This window comes from Vidua chalybeata, chromosome 3 (assembly GCF_026979565.1).
Source record: "Vidua chalybeata isolate OUT-0048 chromosome 3, bVidCha1 merged haplotype, whole genome shotgun sequence".
NCBI lineage: Eukaryota > Metazoa > Chordata > Aves > Passeriformes > Viduidae > Vidua > Vidua chalybeata.
The window spans coordinates 23,793,864-23,817,254 of record NC_071532.1 but is presented as its reverse complement, the minus strand read 5'-3'; the positions used below and the strand labels follow the sequence as shown (position 1 = coordinate 23,817,254).

Genomic DNA, 23,391 nt, shown 5'->3' with positions numbered 1-23,391 from the left:
TAACAATGCAATCACATGTTCAAAATCATGTTACAGCAGTTCAGGAAAATATCCTTCAACACTGTCCCCATTGCTGATCAAAGGAATCTCTTACGCATGGAGAATCTCCTTTAAGTATTTTTTTTTTTTTTTTTTTTTTGTAAAATTTTAAGGAAGTGACTTAAGAAAATGTATTTTACCTCATGAGGGAAGCAGGCAAAGAGCCCATGACCAGCTCTGGCAGTTCAGCTGCCAAGCAGCAACTTGTTAACTCCCCCCAACTCAATCATGTGCAATTGTTTGCCCACTGCCTCGGGCTACAGACAGACATTTGGTCTGCTAACAACTGTGCCAGATGAAGACATTACTATCCCAAGCTATTTGTTATCACACATCTGCTGGAGATTATCATCTCCACAGCTCTGCTGGAGGAAGAAATCATGTGAGCAGGCCTTAATATGGTTTGTACAAAACCAGCCAATTTAATTTGAATAGGTGAGTTGAGCTAACCAGGCTGGTTTTGCCCAAAGCATATTAAAAAAATTAGAAAAAACCCCTTCTTTACTGGCAAAAGTATAGGGGATGAAAAAAAGCAGCTGGAAGAATTATCTATCACCTTTAAGCAGAGTAGCTGATTTGGGGAGGAGACTGTTCCCATCCTAATGTAGAGAGATACTGTAAACAGAGCACTTTTTCAAGGCTCTACAGGAGAAGGAAATGCAGCTTTCTAAAGAGTATTTTTTAATACTGTTAATAATTTAAATAATGAATGGGAAAAGTATGTATTCACAGATTAAATCCTACCTGTACAGGTAGCATAAATAGATATATTCAATTGTATCAGTGTAATATAATCTATCCTGGTTCTAAGTTTTGTGGTGCAGGACTGTATACCTCCTTAACATCTGGTCCATCAGCAGCCATATCAACAGCTCTCTACAATCTGATTATCCTGCCACTAGCAAAAGTTCATGTTAGTTTGTACAGGATTAGACAATTATCATTCATGTTGACAGAAGAAACCTAAGACATTAAAGCCAGTACAGTAAAGCTCATTCCAGACAGTATGATTCCACCACAATGAGACAGCTGCAGACCACTGCCACACTTAGAGCTCCATGCCTTTCTGATGTATTTACAGAGTAAATTATTCCACAAGTCACTGATCTAATGTAATAAGGGTATTTAAATATTGTCTGTATGCTGAGACAAAAACTGTGTTCAGTCATCCAAAAGGGTACGAAAAGTCAAGACGAGCATAGAAAAATGTGTGTATGTACATATCTCAATATACATACAAAAACCAGAAACAAGCTCTTCCAGAATGGCAAACAAAGAAGAAATACAGATACCTGAAAACTATACAAAAAACACACAGAGAAAATCAGTCTTGCAAAAAAAAACCCAAAAAAACAAAAAAAAAACCCAAAAAAACAAACCCGACAGATTAGACTGTATTCTGGATAAGTAGAATAATTTTACAGAATGTCTAAAACTTGTTCGCTGCTGTTCTCTCACTGCATTTAGCAACAAAGAGTAAGTCAATATAAGGTCACAGCCACTGCTTTTCATATGCATCTTTTTAAGGGGATTACTCATCTTAATTAGCTTGAGGTGTCCATATACTTTTATTATATATCTTGTAAACAAGACTGCATGCTTTGAGGTTCTAAGACAGCAGACAGCCTATTAAAAACAAGATTTTTGTAGCTTGAAATCTTTTTTTAAAGTCACTTCAAGTTTCTACAGCAGACAGAGAGAATGGTGGTTTTCTGAAAGAATACAAATAATTATTTTGAAATAACCTGACTAATTTGGATGAATCTGGACTGCGGCTTTACGTACATTGTAATACATCGTAACATTAGTTTTTTATGTAAGCTCTACTTGAACAATACAGATATTTTTTTAGAAAATGCTAATCTTCAGTCTTGAATTTGCCACCTATTACTTCTACACAATCCTGCCACATATTTATTGGGATAAGAGTCTACTAGGGTAATGTTGATTGGATATGAAGAGAGGTTGAAGATCACTTCAGGTTTTCAAGGCCATTTTACAAATCTCTATTCTAACTGCTTGTGCAGGTAAACATCAGCTCCCAAGAACTTCATTGGTCAGAATAACAAACACGTAAGTTATGATTCTGAATTCTTCAAATTCTGTTTTACTTTTCTACAGCATAAAGAAGATCCTAAAATGAGTCTGAATATAATCTGTTTCTTACTGCTCACTTTATACCCACTTTAAACTCTGAGTTTTGTGTGAGCAGTCTCATAATAAGAGTGCATTTATGATGAAAATTCTATCTCAACTTAAGTAATTCTAAAATTCAGAGTGAAAATATAATTTAACAAGTAAACTTGCCAGAAAATCTATGCAGAAATTGTCAGAATTTTAATATAAAATGTTTGCTAGACAAAGATAATCAACATTTCTATAGATGAATGACTGACACTTCCATAACCTATGTTTGAGAGCTTATAACCAGAACTAGTATACAATGAAATAGATTCTTATTTAATAAGCACATTAAAAAAAAAAATGGTCTCCTTTTCCAGGTAATCAGCAAGGTAAGTACCTAAGAGTATTAAAAAATTTGGTCTGGGTGACCACATACATATTTAAAGTTAACTGCCTGACAGAAAATTGTCTCAAATGGTACCACAGAATTACATGCTGATATAAATTTATTGCAACTTTTTGAACAAAGTGATTTCATAGCACCCTGCCATCTTTACAGGAAAACAAAAATTCTGTAAGGTGTTGTGCATAGCAAGAGAAACATTTCTGTAGTTTCTCATTTGAAAAAAAGCTAGAATTAAAATAACTTTTTGGTAGATGATTCAGCAGGTGACTTGTACATAAGGAAACCCCTGTAGAAACAGACTCCTAGACCAGTAAGTTCAGTCTTGAATTTTTTGTCTTTTGAGGGGAAGGAAATAAGATGGAGAATAGAATTAGATTTGTTTTTATTAAATCTTCACAATGAAATGTTTATTGTCAAAATATAAGAACAATTTAAGTGTTATAGTATTTGAGTTATCTTCTTGATTTCAGATATGCATAATATAATTTTATATGTTTCCAGCGCTTAATTTACATGCCAGAAGCACAAACCTTACTTTGGCATTCATTTAATTCTGATGTTCTAAAGAGATTAAGTTTGGTAAGTGCAGTTGCATAGTCAACAAAAAAGGTCTCATACTCATATATGAAGGCAAAGATTATGCCATGCAAAAAATTCTTAAAAGTAAGTCACAAAAAAACCCAGTAGACTTTGAAAAGACCCCAAAAGAATAGTGTAAGTTTTATATAAAGATTTAAGGAAACAATAAAATCCTAAACTGTACTAAAGTCAAATACCACATTAACTTACCTGCTGGCTGTTTTTACTGAGCTGTTCTTCTTGTGTCCCCTCTCTGACCGGTTGTCTCGCAAGAGTTGAAGCTGTTAAAAAAAAACATGCTAAAGAGAGGCTCACAAACGATGCCTTTATTTGCTTTTTAGAATTTCTATGTGGACAATGCAGTTATTGCCTCTCTTGAGTACACTATCAATAGCTTTCACCCATGACTTTTGAGATGAATATTAAAAAAACTTTTACAATAATACTTAATATGTAAATAGATATATATCCACTAATTTAAAATGCCTAAATAATTGAAAATGTAAGAATTAAAGCATTTTCAAAGCATAATAGAAAGTTACACAACTCACAATTTCACAATTAACTTATGTGTAAAATTTCATACTTTTCACAATTTCAATTTAAATTTTTGAAGTTGTATTATTAGAAGTGTTGGAAGACACTTAAATTACAAAAAAACTGATCAAGTTAGCACTTGTGTCTAAGCAGTTATGAAACAGTTATAAATTCTTCTAAGCCCCAGGAGCTTTAGTAATTTGCAAGCTGCAGAATAAACAAAAACACAGTATTAAAGTTTCCTGTAATAGTGAGGAAGTAGGAGAAGTGAAGGATTTGTTTAACTGAAATGATGACTCAGCTTCTGAAACAAGCTGTCATTTATTTTTATCTTTAGACAAGTAAGACTTTTCATTCAGATTATCTCCAACACTCAAAAGTCTATTTCCAGCATTATGATGTTAGATGAGTCAAGGTGCACTAAGTAAAAAACAACCATCACAATACTATACTAAAGGAATTAAAACTGGACAGTATAAAACCTCCACAAATATTGTTTGAAATGTCTCATATATTGAAGAAGAAATAGAATGAAAGACTGTTGAGAAACAAAGTAAAGTGACTTAATATTCACAGCAAAGACACTTCAAAATCCCGTGGAAATGATCAACTTCAAGACTTGGCCAACCACACCCTAATGTTGTAAATGAGCACAGACTCCAAAAAATGTCACCAGTCTGAAAAGCCGAACAATTCTTCCCAACTTTCTACAGCTTCCCTCTTGTACAAGCAATGCTTCTTGTCATTTCAACTATCTAGTTCTCAGATGCAGTGAAATAGTTTATTACATAAATAAATTGAGTGAGAATTTAATTGGTTGTCAAAATTACATTACACCACCTTTTACAACATTTCTTTTCTTCTTCTGTCTTATAAAAAAGCTCAAATCCATTATGCACCAGTAACATCTATAATTTCTGACATCAGCTTTAGTTCACAATTCCTTATTAATCTGTAAGTTACAAATTCAGTCAACTTCCAATAAGGTCTGAAAACACAGCTCTTAGTGTGTTCATAAAACAAACACACGTAAAATGTGAAATTAACCAAAAATTTATTATTATCTGATAAAATTTTATTAATTCATTCTATACCAGTGCTAAGCAGACATTTTTCATCTTCTAGGTTAAAAATCAGTGCTGGCATGTATGATGTACATTAAGGTACTTCTCATTGTGGAAATTTCCTTATTTTTCAGCTGAGAATCTTTTAAGGAAGTAAAGGTACAACATCAATTAACCCTGTTACATGAGATGATCAAGAGTAAAAAAAAAAAAAATTAAAAAAATTACTCAGACTCATAATAATCTAATTCTCTTTTAAGTGTTTCTTCCACTAGGAAAATTATTTCAAACTAACAACTGTTAAATATGAATTATATAAAGCTGTCTACTTAGAGGTTAAGTGTTAGCCTATTGTAACATGCTGGATTCTCAATTTACAGCTAAAACTACTAGGTTTTATTTACTCTGGCAGTTTTGGGTAAGTAGCATTGCTTGCTCTGGAGTTCAAAAGAAAGGGGAGGGAACAGGAAAGATTTAAACTATGACTTACTGGAGCTACAAGTATTCATGATGGATCATCCTAAAGTGAACCTTCCAAGGATTCTTCAGATTTTATTTCCTTTTGAAGTTTCAAATCTATTTACATTTGCAAAAGTACCAGCAAACTGTCATAGATCTAAGGAAATCAACTGTTATACAGATTTTTTCCAACTTAAGGAAATGGAACATTTGTGTTAAATTTCAATTTATTGATGATATATTCAGCTACTTTTACTGAATAGATGAGGTTAACTACACATTTATGAAATGAAACCAGATTTATTTTCACATTTTATGATCTTAGACAGTAAGTTCTGTTTAGACCATTCTACCATTCATAACGACAGGTATTCTTCTGTGTCTGAAGACAAGCTGAAGACCTAAGTGTTACGCTACTAATCACATATTAAATATGGCTTCACATTCCTGCAACTACATCTCTAGGCTTGGATCTCCCAGGGACTGCACTGCAGGGGCTCAGCAGACAAACTAGTAAGGTATTTTCACCAATATCTGCACCATGATGGAGATTTAACAGCTCCTTTCTTTCTGCTGTAGTCATTGTAACCAATGAAATGCAGAAAAAGATCTTCCTGTAGAAACCTCCCTACTTGTGCAACTAATTCTGTATTTCTTGATTTTGGGAGCAAAATGTTTTGCTTTCCAGCATTTTGAAAAAGGTAACATTTGGAGATACCGCAATCGACAAAATTATTATTAAAAAAAACCCCCAGAATTTTAATTTGAACGTTAAAAGCTCAAGAATACTTAAGTGAAAATGAGAGACTAATTAAAGAATTTTAATTAAGAGAATTTTGGAAATACACTGCTGTACGTTTGCTTACAAGAAGATATGAAATTATACCTCCTTTGTTTACAATTTCTTAAAATATTAGCCCAGTACCTCTGGAGTAGAGGTAGTTAAAGCTCTTTATACATCTCAAGTAAACCGTTCTTGATCAAAGCAGTTCTTACCTGGCTATGTTCCTTCCTAGCCCCAGGGCTAAACCAGTGACTGTGGGAGAAAAGGAAAAGACAGGTTTAACAATATAACTAACAAAGCACATGCTGTCATATGACCAGTCTGTGCGTGCTTTTGAGTGTTTTATTGCCTGCCAGGAAAATACAGCCTTTGGCAATGGTTTATTTTAATGGGCTATTTTTATTGAACTCTCTAAGTTTGTAACAGTTCTGAAAGAATGCATCATAGATTTCACATCCGAGTAGCTGCTGGCTTTGTAGGTAATTATATTTTGTCAAACAAGCTAAAATAATACATAAATGATGGTATCTTAACATACTACAATGCACATGCCATAAATTAGAGTAATTCCATATTTAGTGCTAAGCAGTACTTATTAATGATTATAGCTGAAAAGACTTTAAAGTAGTTTGGACTACCTGCTAGCTGTTAATGTATTATTTCACAAACTGAGGTCTGAGTTTGAATCTAAAGTGAAATGACAAGTCTGAAAACCCAGTGGCTTCATATCTCCATACAACTGCAAAACTGTGATTCTTGGCAGCCTTATTTCACAGAGATGGAAATTTGGAGTAAGATTTTGACACACAGGGATGTCACAATTTGTCTCTTCCCTCAACAGCAGTAAAAGCATGATAAGACTGGTTCACATACACACTGTGGTCACAAAGAACTGAATTACCATTTGAATGGGGCTGTAGCAAGCATCATACAAACCTGCACACTTGCAAAATGAAAAGACGACAGAAAAAAACTCAAACCCTACAACAAGGATCTCAAGTTACATATAGTATCTACATAATATTTGTGTAAGCAAGCAATAAGTTTTGGTCAAAGGATAAAATAAGTCTATCCATAGCAATACTGCACAAAAAAGAGCATCCCACTATCTGCTATTATGCTTGCATGTTCCTCTAGAAGCGTAAGCAAAGGTTACAGCTTAACCTAGCCACGCTTTTTCTGAAACACTTCCATTCAATAGAACTTAGTCCCATTTTCTGCCCCAAGCAGCCATATAATGACACTTAAATTTTTAGTTTAATTAGTACACTGAAAAGATTCCAATTCCATGGAATTGTCTGGTTTCAATCTCTTTTATTTTCATGTCACAAATCTGAAAGTGTGGTGGTTTTTTGTCACTCAGCTTTTCAGAGTTTGATAATGAGCAGTCAACCCTCTCATTCTTGCATAAAAGACCAGATGTCACCAAAACATCCATACTGCTTCTTCTGCTTTTAAGGTGATTAAGGAAAAGGAGTTGGAAATGAAAAAAGAATGACAGCAACAAAGTCAAAAGTATACCTTGAGACAAGGTAGACATCTATATATTTTGGACATAAAACATTAATCAACTGCATTCAATAGTTCAAATTCTGGTGAAAACTGGAAGATTTTATGCACACACAACTTTGATGCCAGTAGTGGATGGAAAGTAAAAACATATTTGCAAGTGATTCAACAAATAAGGTCACAATCATCCAGGGGCTGATGAAAGTCAGAAATATAATGGGTTAGATTTAAATTCTACATAGATGATTGTCTTGTCTCTGACCAGTGTGAACAGCAAATGCTCAAGGAGGAGCAGCAAACTGGGGTATCCTCACAATAAACTCTTGTAGATTGTGGCAAACCAGTTGATTACAGACTAAATGATCAGTAAAAGCATTTTTTTCTAGTGAAAAAGTACATCAAAGTAATTGGAATGCATCTCAGATATTAAAAACCCTTCAAAAAGAGTAAGATCTTCTTTAATGGGAAAGTACTACATCACACTAATTTTTAACTTTTTGCCCATTCCCTTAATTACAGTATTATTTGTTTGCTTGTTTCTTTTAAAATAAACAAAAGTAAAGCCCATAAAGTAAAGCCCAGTTGAATTACTACTTGGTAATAATAACTTATGGTAGAAATAACTTATGAAATCCAAACCTCTTAAATTTACACACACATTATCAAGGTACGAGATGAAACAAAGGCGGATTAGTGGTGTAAAACAGTTGGTACTGAGGAGCTGATGTCTGCTTTACCAAGTTTTGGTTTAAACTGCAGATGATGTATCTAGTAGCATTAGAACACATAAATGTATCTCCAAATATACTATTTCCTCATCATGTATGTCTGTGTTTTAGAGTTTTGATTTGAAAAATAAAGGAAAATGTAATCTTCAAAGTATTCAAAAGATGTAACCAATAAATAATGCTGTTAAGTGTTGTCAGCTGAAGAGAATAAGAGTTTACAGTAATGACACACTAAAGTAACTAAACAAAGTGAATTACACTCTCTATTTACAGGTGTTTAAACAACAAATTCAATATCTTTTTCTGAAAATTATGATAAACTTCTTCCTCACATGACACCTCACATGAAAGACTAGAAGATGTGATGCTTATGTATTCTCATACATCCCATTTTTGCTATCCAGCCTTAAACAAGTTTATATTTTAGGAAAGGATACTTAGAAAGTTAATAAAAACGTATTTACAAAGCACTGAATTTCATGTTTCCTTAAGAAACATAAAAATGAACTAAAAAGGATTTTAAGTACTCATTAAATAAAGACCATCACGTAACTGAGCTGAGGCTCTCCTCACAAGAGATGTTTGTGCAGTTGTGAAATGTGGCTTTGGGGCAGAGGTACCATTGTAAAGTTAATAATAACAAAAAAATTGTAATTCCCATCACTGATACTCACTCATGGTGAAGAGAATCCTGGGACAAGTGAACTGTTTTCCTGTTACCACCTGGTCCTGGAGTTATCTAATGGAAACATGCAGGAAAAAAGAAGCCTTTGAATAATAGGGCAGCATATGCACAAAATAATTGCTTATTAAGAAAATACATGACAAACATTAAATACAAAATAGAGACAGTATAGTATATACAGTAAATGCAACTAGCAATATCTGCAATTTTTCAGTAAAGTCTGAGTGCAGAAAGTCTTATATGAGATTAAGGAAAATCCTTTATTAGTAATGCTGATTGGATGTCAGACAGAGACATTTACAGATTTCAAGGACCTAAGTTACTTTTCTGTAAAGTCCATTAAGTACTTTAACTCCAAAAAAAGGGAAGTTAGATGTTTTGAAAATAATAGGCAATATACTGTCCTTATTTATGGCTCATATAGCAATACATTTATTAAAAGATAACCCTCCCAACACAAAGCATTTGAAAATTCAAGTTGACATGGGATAGAAAGCAAAGGTAAAATAATTTTTACCAAACTGTACCATAGTCCTTGTCTAGTGCTTTATACATACTGAACCTAAAATATGTGATATCCTCAATTGAAAAATGATCTTCAGATTGCATGAGAGCATGTGCAGACTTTGGCAGCTGATGACATTCTGATATTGCTGAAGATAGGATTCAAACAGCTTTGCTTTTATTTTTGCAAAATGCTTAATTCATGTGCATGTGTAGATAGGTAAAAGCAGAAGAATAAGACACAACTCATGGTACACATGCTCAAGGAACTAGAGCAGCAGGCAAACTATTCCTGATGGAAAGAATGAAGGTGCAAACTTCCCATTCATTGGAGATAATTTTATAGTCAGGAGAAAACCAGGGGAGGGAATGAAGTCAGATGTTCTTGCAGTTTTGACAGGAGACCACAAAAACTCAACGGTAATACATTTATATGGCTCAGGCTTGCCAAAATTACAGAAGCTGAAGATTCAAGGATAAAAGCAGCCCACTCATTATTAGAAGAACAATGAGCTCAACTCTTAAAGTAAAACATCCCTATTAATCTGGTGTTGTAATGGAGAAAAGGCAGGGCAGTCAGAGCTCCAAGTCTGGAAGACTTTCAAAGAATGCTCACTGAATAATTTGAGTGCTCCACATGGTTAAAGCATTTGACCAAAATCTGCTTCTTTGACCTGAACAATGATGTCATTCCGGGCTGTATCGAGAAACAATAAAGTGCTGATACTTTCTGGCTGATGGGGATAAAAAAGCATTGGTAACATCTTACCTCTGAAAAATCCATGCAAACATACAAATCATAGTAGAGGAAATCACGACAGCTACATGGGAGAACCTATTGCTAAAGCACCTACTGCTTTATTCCCATTTGGAATTTACTGTTTTACTAGACCAATCAAGGCTTCACACAGTCACAGGATGATAATAAAACACTGACCAAATGCTACTCTTTCAATATCATAGTTCATCTAATAGTAAAACTGAGAAATGGCCATTCAGAAAGATCTGGAAATATAAGCCAGTATTTTAATATGTAATTTCCAAATTTTAAGATTAGTAACTAAACTGTTACTTTAAAACTACAGGTAAGCATGCAGCACAGCTCTTGAGAGTTATATCCTGCATTAATCTCAAAATGAGGTTTTCATGCTATTCCAGTGGGTATCCCTGGAATACAGTAATCCATTTTCTACACTGTGGCTATAAGAAAAGCGGACTGTGCCTATGTCATGCTTTGTTAGAGGTTCATGATCACATTATCTCATGGTGGACCTGACACTTTTATTCAGTTTACAGTATGTTCTGTGTACAGGCAACTTATTTCCTTTGCCAGGGCTGCTGACAACCTTTTCCACACTATATTAATCTTGTTTACAGACTTTATCTTGGTACAAATATCAGAAAACTGAACTTTTTATCTCAGGGAGAAAATAAACAACATGTTGACAGAAGCAAAAGCTATTTTCTGGACTAAAATTGGTTGTTTACCTGCAGCCATACTTATGGAAACAAGTTTAAGTTTCCAGCTTACTCAAAATACATAATCTGAAATTTAATAAGCATGGAAATTTCAAGAAAATTCACTTGATAAATTGCCAGTTTTAAAATAATACAGAAACCACAGAAGTAGGTTTTTCCACCAATTTATATGAGAATATGAACTTGCTTGGAATACAGTTATAACTGATCACCAAGTACAGTGTTCAGGTTTCTCCTGCACACCCCACATGGCTTCAGCTACCACACAGACACAGAATGCTTACAAAACTAAACTCACAAGGAACACACATACAGACCTTTGCATAGAACTTGTTGCTAATTACTCTAAGATTCCCAATATATTAATGCAAATTAATTCCTGTTTGCAAAACTTACCTAGGGTATAAAAAGCTAAACCAAACCTCATTGCCCACCTTCATTTGCTACTGCATCGTTATTAATACTGAAGATTTTTGTAAAGTTCAGGGTCATTTTTGAAACTTTTAGTCTCTTCTGACTACAAGTCCTTTCCCCACTGCTTGAATAAGATGACAAGGTGATGGCTGCATTCTGTTCATAGAATCTCTGAGACACAGGTACTGCAACCCAGAGACAAAGTACTCCTGACTTGCAAAGATTGCTTTCCCTGAGAAATTATGACCTGAACTAATGGACACAGAAAAATGGAAAAGTATTCAACACTAAGGGGTTTTGCCTCAGAATACACATCATCATATACTGCTGCCCAAATTCACAGTTGAAAGGCCCCCCAGACCATCAAGTCCAACCTTCAACTGAATACCACCACTCCCACTAAGTCATATCAAAAAGTGACACATTTGTTCATTCTTTGAACACCTCCTGGGATGGCAATTCCACCATTTTCCTGGGCAGCCTGCTCTAATTCTTAACCATTATCAGTGAGGAAATTTTTCCTAATATCCAAACTGATCCTCCCCTGCAAGATACTACACATGACAAACTTCAGAAGCAATGCAAGGAAAGATGGTGGGATTAAACAGAAAAAGGACAAGAAAGTCAGAGGATTTTGTCGCAGCATATGTCATGGTTGAGATGACCACAATACACAGGGTATCATCATATGATTTCAGAAAGCTTCTTCCCATACAGAGTTCCAGAACACCATGCCAGTTCAGAAGGCTTCAAGCATCTACCCCATCTGGTTCTTTAGGTCAGCCTTTTATACCCCTCATGTTCATGCATTGCACTTGTGTGCCCTCTGTTCCCTTTGGTGATTGGTCAGCGCACCTGGGCACTCCGTGTCTTTTTGCTTTCAATGCTGTTCACCTGCTTTTCATAGATGTAGCTCATTAGGGATGAGGCTCTGCTACAGCCCCACTCCCAATCACCACAATCTCTGTACCTACAGGATTTCACTCTGCAAAAATAATACTGAGCACCTCAACTGTCATTTTAAAATGCCAATAATAGAGAATAGAGCATTTCAGCTGGAAGGAAGCTACAGTGATCATCTTGACCAACTGCCTGACCAAGTTAGAGTGTGTTAAGGGGATTGTCCAAAAACACTGATTAGTCTGGGGCAGCAGCTGCATCTTTCAGAATCCTGCTTTAGTGTTTGAACACATCCTTGGAGAAGAAATGCTTCCTGATGTCCAGTCAGAACCTCCCCTGGCGCAGCTCTGTACCATTCCCACACATTGTATCATGGGTGCCAGGGATAAGAGATCAGGCCATCACTATTTCCCCTCCTCAGGAAACTGTAAGAGGTCACCCCTCAGTCTCCTTTCTTCCAATCCAGACAAGCCTGGAGCCCTCAGCCACAGCTCACAGGACATGCCTTCCAGTGCTGTCAACAGCCTTGTTCTCTCCTCTGGACACGTTTAAGGACCTTCACATCCTTCTTCCACTGTGCAGCCCAGAACTGTGCCCAGCACTGGAGGAGAGGCTGCACCAGCACTGGATCCTGTGATATGAACCCCTCTTCTGAGTGGCTCACACTACTGAGGGAAGGGGAGTAAAGTGCCCAGAGCTCAGTCACAGGGTGCTCGAACATCACCACTTACTTTATATGAACTTGGGTGTCCAAGACTGGAGAAATCAAGAAAATAATCAATTTAGTGGATCACTTTATGCATCTTCTAATTAAATATGAGAGTGCTATTTTAATTTACATGTGCTGTAGTTTAAAGAAAAGTTACTACCATGTGTCAAGAAAAACCCACAACACATTAATTCAAACAAAAAAATATGCTATACTGTTACTTAACAGTTCTGCTTACTTCTCATTTGAAGTATATTTTGATGTTCAGTTACTGAATAGTCCATGGAAAATCATGAATTATTTTTTAAAGATACTTATGATACAAAACTCCCAAGTATGGATGTGTTCAAGACTCAATATTTTCTTAATATTTTAAATAATATAAACAATCCTGATATGCATACTCATCCATATTTCTTGTCCCTTATTTTTTCCCATGCTATCACACAATCAAGTGAGCAAATACATCCCCTGTTCATAATTTACGTTGATCTTAGGGCACAATATTTTTAAAAAATCACAGATTATGTCCTATTCATAATTGTTCCTCATTATATATATTTAGATATATTTTCGATGACTGAAAAAGTAAGTTTCTTACAGATTAAGTAGTTTTTAAACACTGAAAGTGATATTTTTGCCTCTTGAATTAGATTTTATGCCAAGCATGCCATAGCATGTGCAATGAAAAGATACTACTGAGCTCATTTTTTACAGGATGTTATTTCCTTGCTATGATTTGGTGGACTTGGCAGTGCTGGGTTTATGGCTGGACTCGATCTTTCTTACAGGTCCTTTCTAATCTAAATGAGTCTATGATGTGCTTTAAAAAGCCACATAAATAATTACCAAAGTATTTGACTTGAAAGTTTAGCTTAATTGTCACAATATGTCACATTCATAGCAGGCAAAACCAGTAAAATTACAGTAAAATTTTGCTGGACACTAAATACACAAATAAGCTGGCTGCTTTCCTAAATGAAAGAACAGATTCCTTTTTCTGCTCTATAAATTAACTGCTATGATCAACTACAGCTTAAAAAGTCCCATAGCAAATCAAATTTCCTCAGGCAAGATTTTCTGCAAAGTTGTTTTCCAAAATGAAATGCAACTAAAATCAAATCCCGGAGAACAGGATTTTGCAGGAAATTACAGCGTGACAATGTCAAATTCATAATTCACAGATCTGCAATTGTCAATTTATAGGAATTTAAATCAAACTATATCAAGGGAAGAAATAAGGAAAAATCGGTTCTCCACATTTTATTGCACTGATTAAAAGCAATACCTTATTATTTTCAGCAGCTATTCAGCATTACTCATTTCGTACCCCTTCTCCACTAGGAGCCCTGGAAAGTACACGCACTAAACAAAGTTCTGGATTTAAAATACATCATTAAAAAATATAGATGCACATTTGACTTGGAGCAATATAAAAAACGATTAAAACAAAAACAGCTTTCACAGTACACATTATTGGAACATTTCTATAATCCTTGCTTGACATTACCATTACACTGTTATTCCCTCTGAAAGTGCTGAAGGGCCCAAACTGATCATTCCAGAGCAGCATCTCTTTAATGTACATATTACCTTTAAGTGATGCTCAGTCAAACTCTACAAAGTCTCCATGAAGACATGGCTCACTGGCAGAATAGTTCTATACCAGTTTCTCACTACTCTAGTCATATTTCTTTAACCTCTTACTAACACAGTGTTGCAAAAATCAATGGATCATTGCCATTCTGCTTGCAAAATACATGCAAGCGATAGGGAAAGAAAAAAAAAAAAGAAAAAGAAAAATAGGTCAAAAGACATGGATTCTAATTCTAAAGCAAAACAGGAACCACCTTGTACAAGTTTTACTGTTTTCTCTTAAGGCATTTAAAAAAAAGAGAAAATAAGAATTGGTAAGTTTCTTGGTGTGACAGAATGTGTGCCAGCTCCCCAATCTCTCCAGTGATTTCACACACTGTTAGGAGTTTTCTCTACATTTCTTTTCACACAACTGATCCAACTGCCTCTATCTCTTGATATACAGCTTTCAGCTGAATGATTAACAGACAGAATAGTAATATCATGAGAATATCAGAGACCAAAAGAAGAAAACCCTACTATTGAACCTAGCTACTTCAGAGAAAAATGGAAAATTTCAATCCCACATATAAAAGCAAAGAAGGGAATTTCTTCGTAAACTTTTGCTATTTCACAGTTTTTCTCTACTGCTTTTAAGACAAAACCTGAATTTCAAGTTAAATAAATGTAAGTTTAAAAAAAAAAAAGTATTTTTTGAAAATAGACTGGCCTGGGTATAACATTTTCTGTTTGTTTTAAATTGCAACATTGACAGAAAATATCACACACCATGTTTTGTCCTAAATCTTTGTCAAAGGGACCAGTTTTTACATACAATAGAGTAGGCAGAGTAAGTTTAATGACGCACTGTAATAATATATATTAGTGCATTCCTGCTGTCTTTAGGTGCATAATACAGTAACACTGGAGGAACTAATACAAATATATAATGTAGCAGTAAAAACTGGCCTATGGGGAAAGCATCAGGTAAACTGAGAATTTTAAGTCTCTCATCTGCAAGGAGAGTTTCTTTTGAGATTCCTAATATTTAATATGAAATAGTAAATAATATGAATAGTGCAGCAATAACAGCTCACAACGCTACAAAAAATGGACTGACTTAAAAGTCTCAAGAAGAAAATACAAACCAGAAAATTGTAGTTTTTATATTTAAATTAAATCAACTCCTTGTAAAAAGGCAAACATAAGATTCTCCTGACTGCAAAGACACACCAGACAGCACCCCTATTTCAATGTTTTATATCAGGAAATGGGAAATGTTCAGGCCAGCTGTGAAACAAAACAACGGCCAAAAGTTTATTACTTCAGTACTCTGTAAATAGCTAGTATTTAACAAATTTAATTAAACCAGATTTACCTTATTTGGGAAATGGAGCCACTAATTAAATGCTGCAAAATATGCTGCATAAATATATATATTAATATAAAAATATATTAATATAAAAACTTTATGGTGATATTCTAGCTTTCTGTTTAGATATAAAACTTATTGTTAGGTGAATTCTTCACTATATCAACAGGATTTTGATTTCAGTGGTGTTTGGACTGTGCCTTTATTAGTTAAGAATAATCTAAAATTCTGAAATAAAGTTTTACCTTGTAAAATTATCATAAGTAAGTTACCCACACAGTAATATAGGGAGGAGGAAGTAGCAGAGCAGCAATTCGGCTATTAGCCTTGATCTGGGACATGCTGGTTCCGTTTGGGAAAAACGGGAAAAACATTTAAACAAGACCCTCCTTTTCCTTCTCCCAAAAGCAATTTGCAACAGCATTTCCTTACTTGGTTAAAATAATATAATATAATGACAGTAAAGATTGTACCAGCAACAAAGCATGTCAACAAAGCATTTGCTTTGAGTCTGCTTGAAGTACAGAACGTGATTTTTATTCCTGCTGCCGTGGGACTTATTAGAGGAAACAGAAAAACATCAATATTTAATGTATTTCTGTATCTGAGCAGAATCCCTCCTAGCAGAGCCCTTTGCAGGTACCAGTTGTACAATAGCAGCTCATGGCAGCCTAAGCTGGCTGGGTGTGGATTCAAACCCCAAGCACACAACAAAACCCCCAGCTCCAAGTCACTGCCTGGCTTCAGATGCAAGCTGTGAGTGGCCTCTACTGGCTGACCAAAGGCTACAGGAGTCACCAAGCTTCTGCTCCAAGTTGCAGCTGAGGTTGTCCAGCGTGGGGAGAAATAGGACAGAAGGAATATGCTCGTCAGTGCTACATCATTCACTTTGGCTGGGGCTAAACATGAATGGCAAACACAAGGTGAGTGGTACAACAGACAGCGGGGAAAAATGCCTTTAATGCCAGTGCTCCCAGATCTGCCCAAATGCACGCAGCAAAGAGAGACATGCAGTAGTCCAGTTTCCAAAATGACAGTGGAATTCAGCAGGATGTACTGTGCTAGCTCTAAAGGTGTAAACAAACCTGAAACTTAAGTAGTGTATAACCTGTAAGTTACATATTTTGTATGAAAAGTGAATTACTTCAATTGCAGTATCAATAGATTGCTTTAGATGCACAAATAGAAAGCTGGCTGCATTACCTGAGATGTATGAAACCAGAACACAACTATTCTCTTCATAAATGTGAAACAGGTTTGGTCTTTTCCTTCTATATAAAATTAAAACCAGTAAAATACAGCGAAACTAAAAAAATATTAAAAAACTTGAAGGATGAAACTGTGTTTATTGCCACAAAGATGACCTACAATTTCCTCCAAGTACACAAAAGTTGTATTTTGTGAAGAAAAAAGGAGAATAAACTATAATTATTTTTAAAAACCACAACAATTGTGGACAACACAGCTTGGACAGAAATACTTATGAGATTATTGTGCAATGTCTGTATCAAAATTTAAAAAAAAAATAAAACAACTAAAAATAAGGCCAGTAGGAAGGAAGTGTGTTTTTTAACTTCACTTTTCTTTTTCCTAGGAATATGTACCTGATTTGCCATTCTCCCACATTTTAATTGCAGGTTATCAAGGATTATTGTCAAACACAAGTGACTACTGATGCCAAAAGGTGATTGCCTTCATGAGCAGCCGCATGGTGCTCACACGCAGCCCTGTATTTCCTGATATTTCCAGCTCCTGTTCTGAATTCTGCCCCATCTCAGAGTTCCACCTCAATTCAGAATTCAGTCCCATTATCTCCACTGCTCCAAATTGTTCACAGGGTTATCTAGCTGACATAGAAGATAACCCTCCATCTCACTAGACACCACTGGGATATGACATGCTGACCCACAGTAAGCCCTGATTATTAGCTTGAAACATACACCATATAAATGGAGCATTGAGCCAAATAATTTGCTTTAAAGTCTTTCCATTCTACTTATACATTAAAACTCACTTTAAACACGCTGACATGAGCATGAGTTCCATTAATCTATACACTCATGAACATATTTAGACATAGATGCATGAATTTTAGATTCTATCATCAGAAAACAGATGAAAAATACTGGTGGGAATGCAGCCTGCAAGTAATGCCTTTTTATTTACAAAAAAGACAAAGGATTTTAGCTTATGAATGAAATGAAAATCACATGGCCAATCACTGCAATTAAACAGAATGTCTCACTACCTGTTTTGCACTGAAGCCCACAGTCTTCCAGAAAAAGGACTTGTAGCAAACAGAAGAACAGTGAGATCCCATCTTTTCCATACCACTATACTTCCACTGACTGGGAAACAGGTGAGGATTAGTAACTCCTGACAGATCTGCTAGGATAATTCTCCTCTTCCCCTCAGCACCAAATGGTTTCCTATCCTAACACCTACAGTCCTGCATGGGTTTAAAGCCTTGAACTGTAAAAATTTCATTTGCATTAAAAACTTAATACCTTTTGTTTGTTCCAAGAGGCACCCAATGAGCTGTATTACAGCCTGGACAACAAAAACCAGGCAGTACCTGAACTATTATCAGGAGAAGATGATGATAAGAAGACTGAGCACAGGAGAATGCTGATAGCAGTGTGAAAAATTTCCCATGTGAAGAAAGCAGTTCAGAAGACTGTGGATTAAAAGGTTACACTTTGCTAAGATTTGGAATAAAACACCTTTCAAAATTCATGCAGTTTGATCAATAACAGATGTTGTGAAATTTACACAAATAAACTGCAAAAATAAAAGCATGACCTTTTGCCCTTTAGGTTAGATGACATTTAAATAATTAGTGCACACAAAACTATTTTTCTTCATTTCAAGTGAAATTCTCACCAGAAGGGCTCACAACAGCGGTGAAACAACAGGAAAAGGCTGTAGGGGAGCCACAAAATTGGACAGTTTCAAAGTTGTTTGTGGATGACATTTCTCATTATTTTGAACTGATCTGTACATAAATGTTTCACACTACAAGTTTACATGATGAACAGACTTTAGAAATACTTCTGTATTTGCCACTTTTTCTGCCATCTGAACTTCTAAGATATAACTGTAACCATTGTTTCAGATTGTAAACACCAGTAGAGATGAACAGGAGAAGCATGCAGAAGCTCAGAAATCAACTTTTCATTGGGTATTTTTAAGGTCAAGCTAAATTCAGGCTTAAGATATATTTTCAAATTTTCTCCCCAAGCAAAATGACAGAGAAATAAAATGTATTTTAAAACATGTTACAATAAATATAATTCTTCTTAGCAAGACATTCTTTAGCTTTTCCATCACCTTGTCTTCAAATATAAATAATTCATAACTTCTACTATAGAATAAATGGAAACCAGGAGGTCCTAATAGGAAAAAAAAAATCAAAAGTGGGAATTCCACTCATACATTTTAAAATGAACTCTCAAGCTTTTTAGGTTTAATAGCAGTGCCATACTGGGATATCAACACTTGAATAAGATTGCATTGCATTTCTTAATTTCTAACATAATGTAGATCCCCAAGTTCTATCCTACTGATTGCTAAACTCATGAATGGATTGTGCAAAGCTATCATCAACTTTGATTTGAAGACTAAATTGTATTATCTTACTTTCAAATCCCTCCTTATCAGTAAGAGTGCTCCAAAGTTCTCTTTGCATGGTATCAAGCCCTATATGATGGAAAACATCACAGTATGATCTTAAGAGAGTCAAGTTCTGTACAATAATTTAAACATGGAATGCATTACAAAACATTAATTCACAAAAGAAGGGAAGCCTGTGTTCTAGGAGCAGAATGCTGCTTCTATTTGCTATCCTCTCCTCCAGCAAGATGAAGCAGCATTGCTGGTTCTGTGCTGTCAAAGAAACGGAGTTTACAGTGTTTCTGTCAGAAAGTTGTGTTCAGTATGTGAAAAACTTCTGCTCTCCTAGAAAATTTAAAACAATGTACAGAAAACAGAGTTTAAGTACTCCCTAGATGTGTGTCTGTGTTAGTGAGGACAGAGGCTGCCTCTGTTGCAGGACAGAAATCAGGGCACTGTTCTCATTTACAGGCTCTTCTGTTCCTGGAAATTACACAGGGGAAAGACAATTCTCTCTCCTTGATGACTCCAGCAGCATCAATTTTACTTTTCTGGCCAGATCCATGAAAATAGATTTTCGTGACTCTACAACACATTAGTTGCCTTAGGCTTCTGAAACTCCTGACCATGTATAGGAAATATCTTCCAACCAAAACTGTATCTTCTACTTACAAAACATCACTGTAGAAACAAGAACAAGAGGAGTACCTGGCTTGTTGGGTTCTGATCATACAGAGGATCAAGTAAAGAACATTTTTCTCTCTGTTGTGTATCATGTGTTGCAGGGCACAGAGAACAGCACTATTTTTCAGACACAAAGCTGTAAAGCACATTTTGCCAGGTCCTGGAGAGTGCTGCCTTTCTACCCACCTCAGGGCAGACATCATATATCATACAATTCTGGCCTTTGATTACCAGCAACTCCTAGGAAAACCTAAATTGCTCTTGAGGAGTTAGAATATTATTTTCTCTATTGTTAAGGGATGAAAAAAAAAAAAAAAATCAGAGAAGCCAAAGAGAGATTCTTTACACAGAGAAGATCTTGAACCGAACTCCAACATTTGATGTTTTTACGGCCATGTTATTACAGAAACACCTAGAGGTAACTTAGTCTCTAATAAAGACAAATTGTCCTTCAAACTTGCAACTCATACAACAGTATGACATGACTCACCAAAACAACATCTAAGACAGGGAAATGGAAGTACATTGTGTTCAGCAGCTATTTATGAGTGATACCCCTGCTGCTTAAAATTTATACATGTCCAGAGGCTTTCATAGACTATTCATGGTATAATCTCATGATCTCCATGATGCAAACTTCACTTTCAGTCAAGGGGAAGATATTTCTACTATCAGTACAAAAAAATAAGCATTCTCCAATGGGATGCTGGAATGAATATTTGACTTTAGTTTGGGAGGGAGGGTATAGGACAATTAGCCAGAATGAAATTTGCATGCAAATATTACTACAAAAAAAAATGACAGTATGTGGAAAGGAACACCTCCACAGAAATCTTCAGTAAGACAAAAACTAACAGACTGTTGAAAGATAACAATAACTATCTCTTTATAACTGGTGCTTGAGGAATTCTTTAAATATCTCTGCTTTGTTCAAGGGTCAAAGACATCAGGTCAATATAATCAGATTTGTGTTCCCTCCCATCCCCAAGATGGCTGAGTAAATACCACCAACACAAAGCCTTGCTGAACCCACTGCTTGCCATTCAAGTTGGTTGTGGTACAAAATTTTTGAAGTGAGTTATTAAGCTTTCATTTCATTTGTTGCCAAAGCATACCCATACTTTCAGCATCAGTACCTTTAATTTAGCTAGAAGCAATATTATCAACACAATTTTGCATTTCCTACCGAACACCTAAAAGTTTAAACAGCAAAATAGAGGCTGAATTGAGGTAACCTGGCACATTACTAAGCCTGGTTTACTTTGCAGGCAGGCTTAAGACTAGAAAACATGGTATGCTCCGAACTATTGATACAATGATCAGATTTCTAAAAGTCAAGATAAAGCTCATCTATTCACTTACTAAGTGGACACCAACAGCATAAATACTGCATTCCACAAATTTCACTGGAAACTATAACATTTACAAAGACTTAGAAGAACTCTGAGTTTCAGAAGAATTTATAAACAGCTCAATTCATGGGGGAAAAAACCCAGGCACATCCACAACTTTGGCTGAATCTCTTATGAAATTACATTTGATGGCAGCATTCAATAAATTGTATATATTGGCACAAAACTCTGTTGTATGTCTCATATGCCTGATAGCATTAAATTGTGTAGGCTGCCAAGAAGAAAAATTTAGGGAAACAGTCATTTGAATTTGGCATTATGACCCACAAATATTTAAGTAGCACAAAACAAAATAAACTTTGACATATTATAAACTATTTAAAAAATAATAAAAATACGGTGGTATATATGCTGTTGGCAAGAAATAGAAGTTCATTGAAAAGGTGCCATAAGTGCCATGAAATATTTGGGAACATATAGCCATGTACTGAGGAAAATACTGAATGGAAAAATGAAAACTTACAGAAAATTCTGGAAAGTTAGCAAAGCCATTCATATTCATAAGGAATCACACATCTTACTAAATTAGAGGTCATCTGCCCATCAAAAGATGGTGCATACTGAGGGAGTACCTGTTCTGTGGGGTAGGGGAAAATGTGGCATTAGTTACACAGTTCAAGGCACCTTCCTGGAAAAGCAACATTCACACACAATCTTTAGGAAAAAAAAAAATTAAACCATCTTTCCAATTCTTAAATTGAGGGATGCAGATATAAATCCTTTGCCTAGGTTATCATCCATAACATGAACTAAATGAGGTTCAGACACGATGAAGTATCCTGAACCCTGAAAATTTCATGTTCATCTAACTTGATACACAAAGAAATCCTCTGTTTTCTTTTTAAAGACACCATTAAAAATATTTGCCTCATCTCCTTACACAGCTAAATAGTTTATCTCTGTGTTGCATCCCGGGGTTCGGGTTTAGATTAGGGGTTTTTAATTTATGTTAGATAGCCAAGTTCTGTAATCCCGCGCACCCCTCGTGTTTCTCCTCCCTGTGGTTGTTTGCTCCTAGCTGTGTGCTATTGGAGCTTACCCCAATCACTCAGCAGACACTCCCCGTCCTGTCCAGAGAGTTCCCTGCCAATCTCCCTGGTGCCGCATCCCCACTAGCCCTGGGACCCAGGAACCGCCCCAGTGCTGTCTCGGTTGTTCGCTGTTGCTGACGTCACCCCCACGGCAGCCGCCCCTATTGGGCGGCAGGCCGTGGATCCTCCCGCCCCACCCCTCCATAAAATCCTACCCCGCTGGAACCCAGGCGCCATTTTCTCCCATGCGAGTGCTGGGAGCGGTCGCGTCTTTCCATCCAACCGCGCCACGTGACCAATAAACCGTTCCTGCCAAGCATGGAGTAAACAGACAATTCCTTACTTCTTTACTGGATCCCTAGCGCATGGTAACAGCGGCTGGCCAGCCCACGCGCCCAAGACACGGAGCCGTGTCCGGGAACCCGCGGCAGAAAACCCCGGCAGCACGTGGAAGCTACGCCACAGCTGGGCTCCCAAGAGCTGCGTGCAGCCAGGGAGAACAAAAGCAAACGCCGCACCTCTGGTACAGGGTAAATTACTATTCCCATGAAACCTTTCCAGAAATGTATTTGTCTTCAGTCTACTACAGGAATTCAGAATTATTTCCTGCTTTTACTTGCAGATCTGAGAGATCACCTCTGGAAGCTTCTGCTCTAACCAAATACCTACTTACTTCTACCCTAAGATATGGGGATTGTACTACTGTTTTCATTGATTCAAAGTGAAAGCCTATCAGCTACAGAAGCTTTCATATAAAACTATTCAAGAGATACTTCATGGCTAAA

The 23,391-nt window shown here is 36.0% G+C and overlaps 1 protein-coding gene across 3 annotated transcripts in view; it reads right to left on the bottom strand.

The window, feature by feature from the left end:
- GPATCH2 (G-patch domain containing 2) overlaps positions 1-23,391 on the bottom strand; it is a 120,354-nt gene that overhangs the window by 26,145 nt on the left and 70,818 nt on the right. For all 3 annotated transcript variants that reach the window (XR_008430201.1, XR_008430200.1, XM_053939301.1), the window contains exons 6-8: positions 8,904-8,968; positions 6,205-6,244; positions 3,359-3,429 (exon numbers count right to left, since the gene is read on the bottom strand). Coding sequence is in view for 1 of the 3 variants with exons in the window: in XM_053939301.1 (XP_053795276.1) it covers positions 3,359-3,429; positions 6,205-6,244; positions 8,904-8,968 (176 nt within the window). In the remaining 2 variants the exon portion in view is untranslated. The remainder of the gene's footprint in view (positions 1-3,358; positions 3,430-6,204; positions 6,245-8,903; positions 8,969-23,391) is intronic.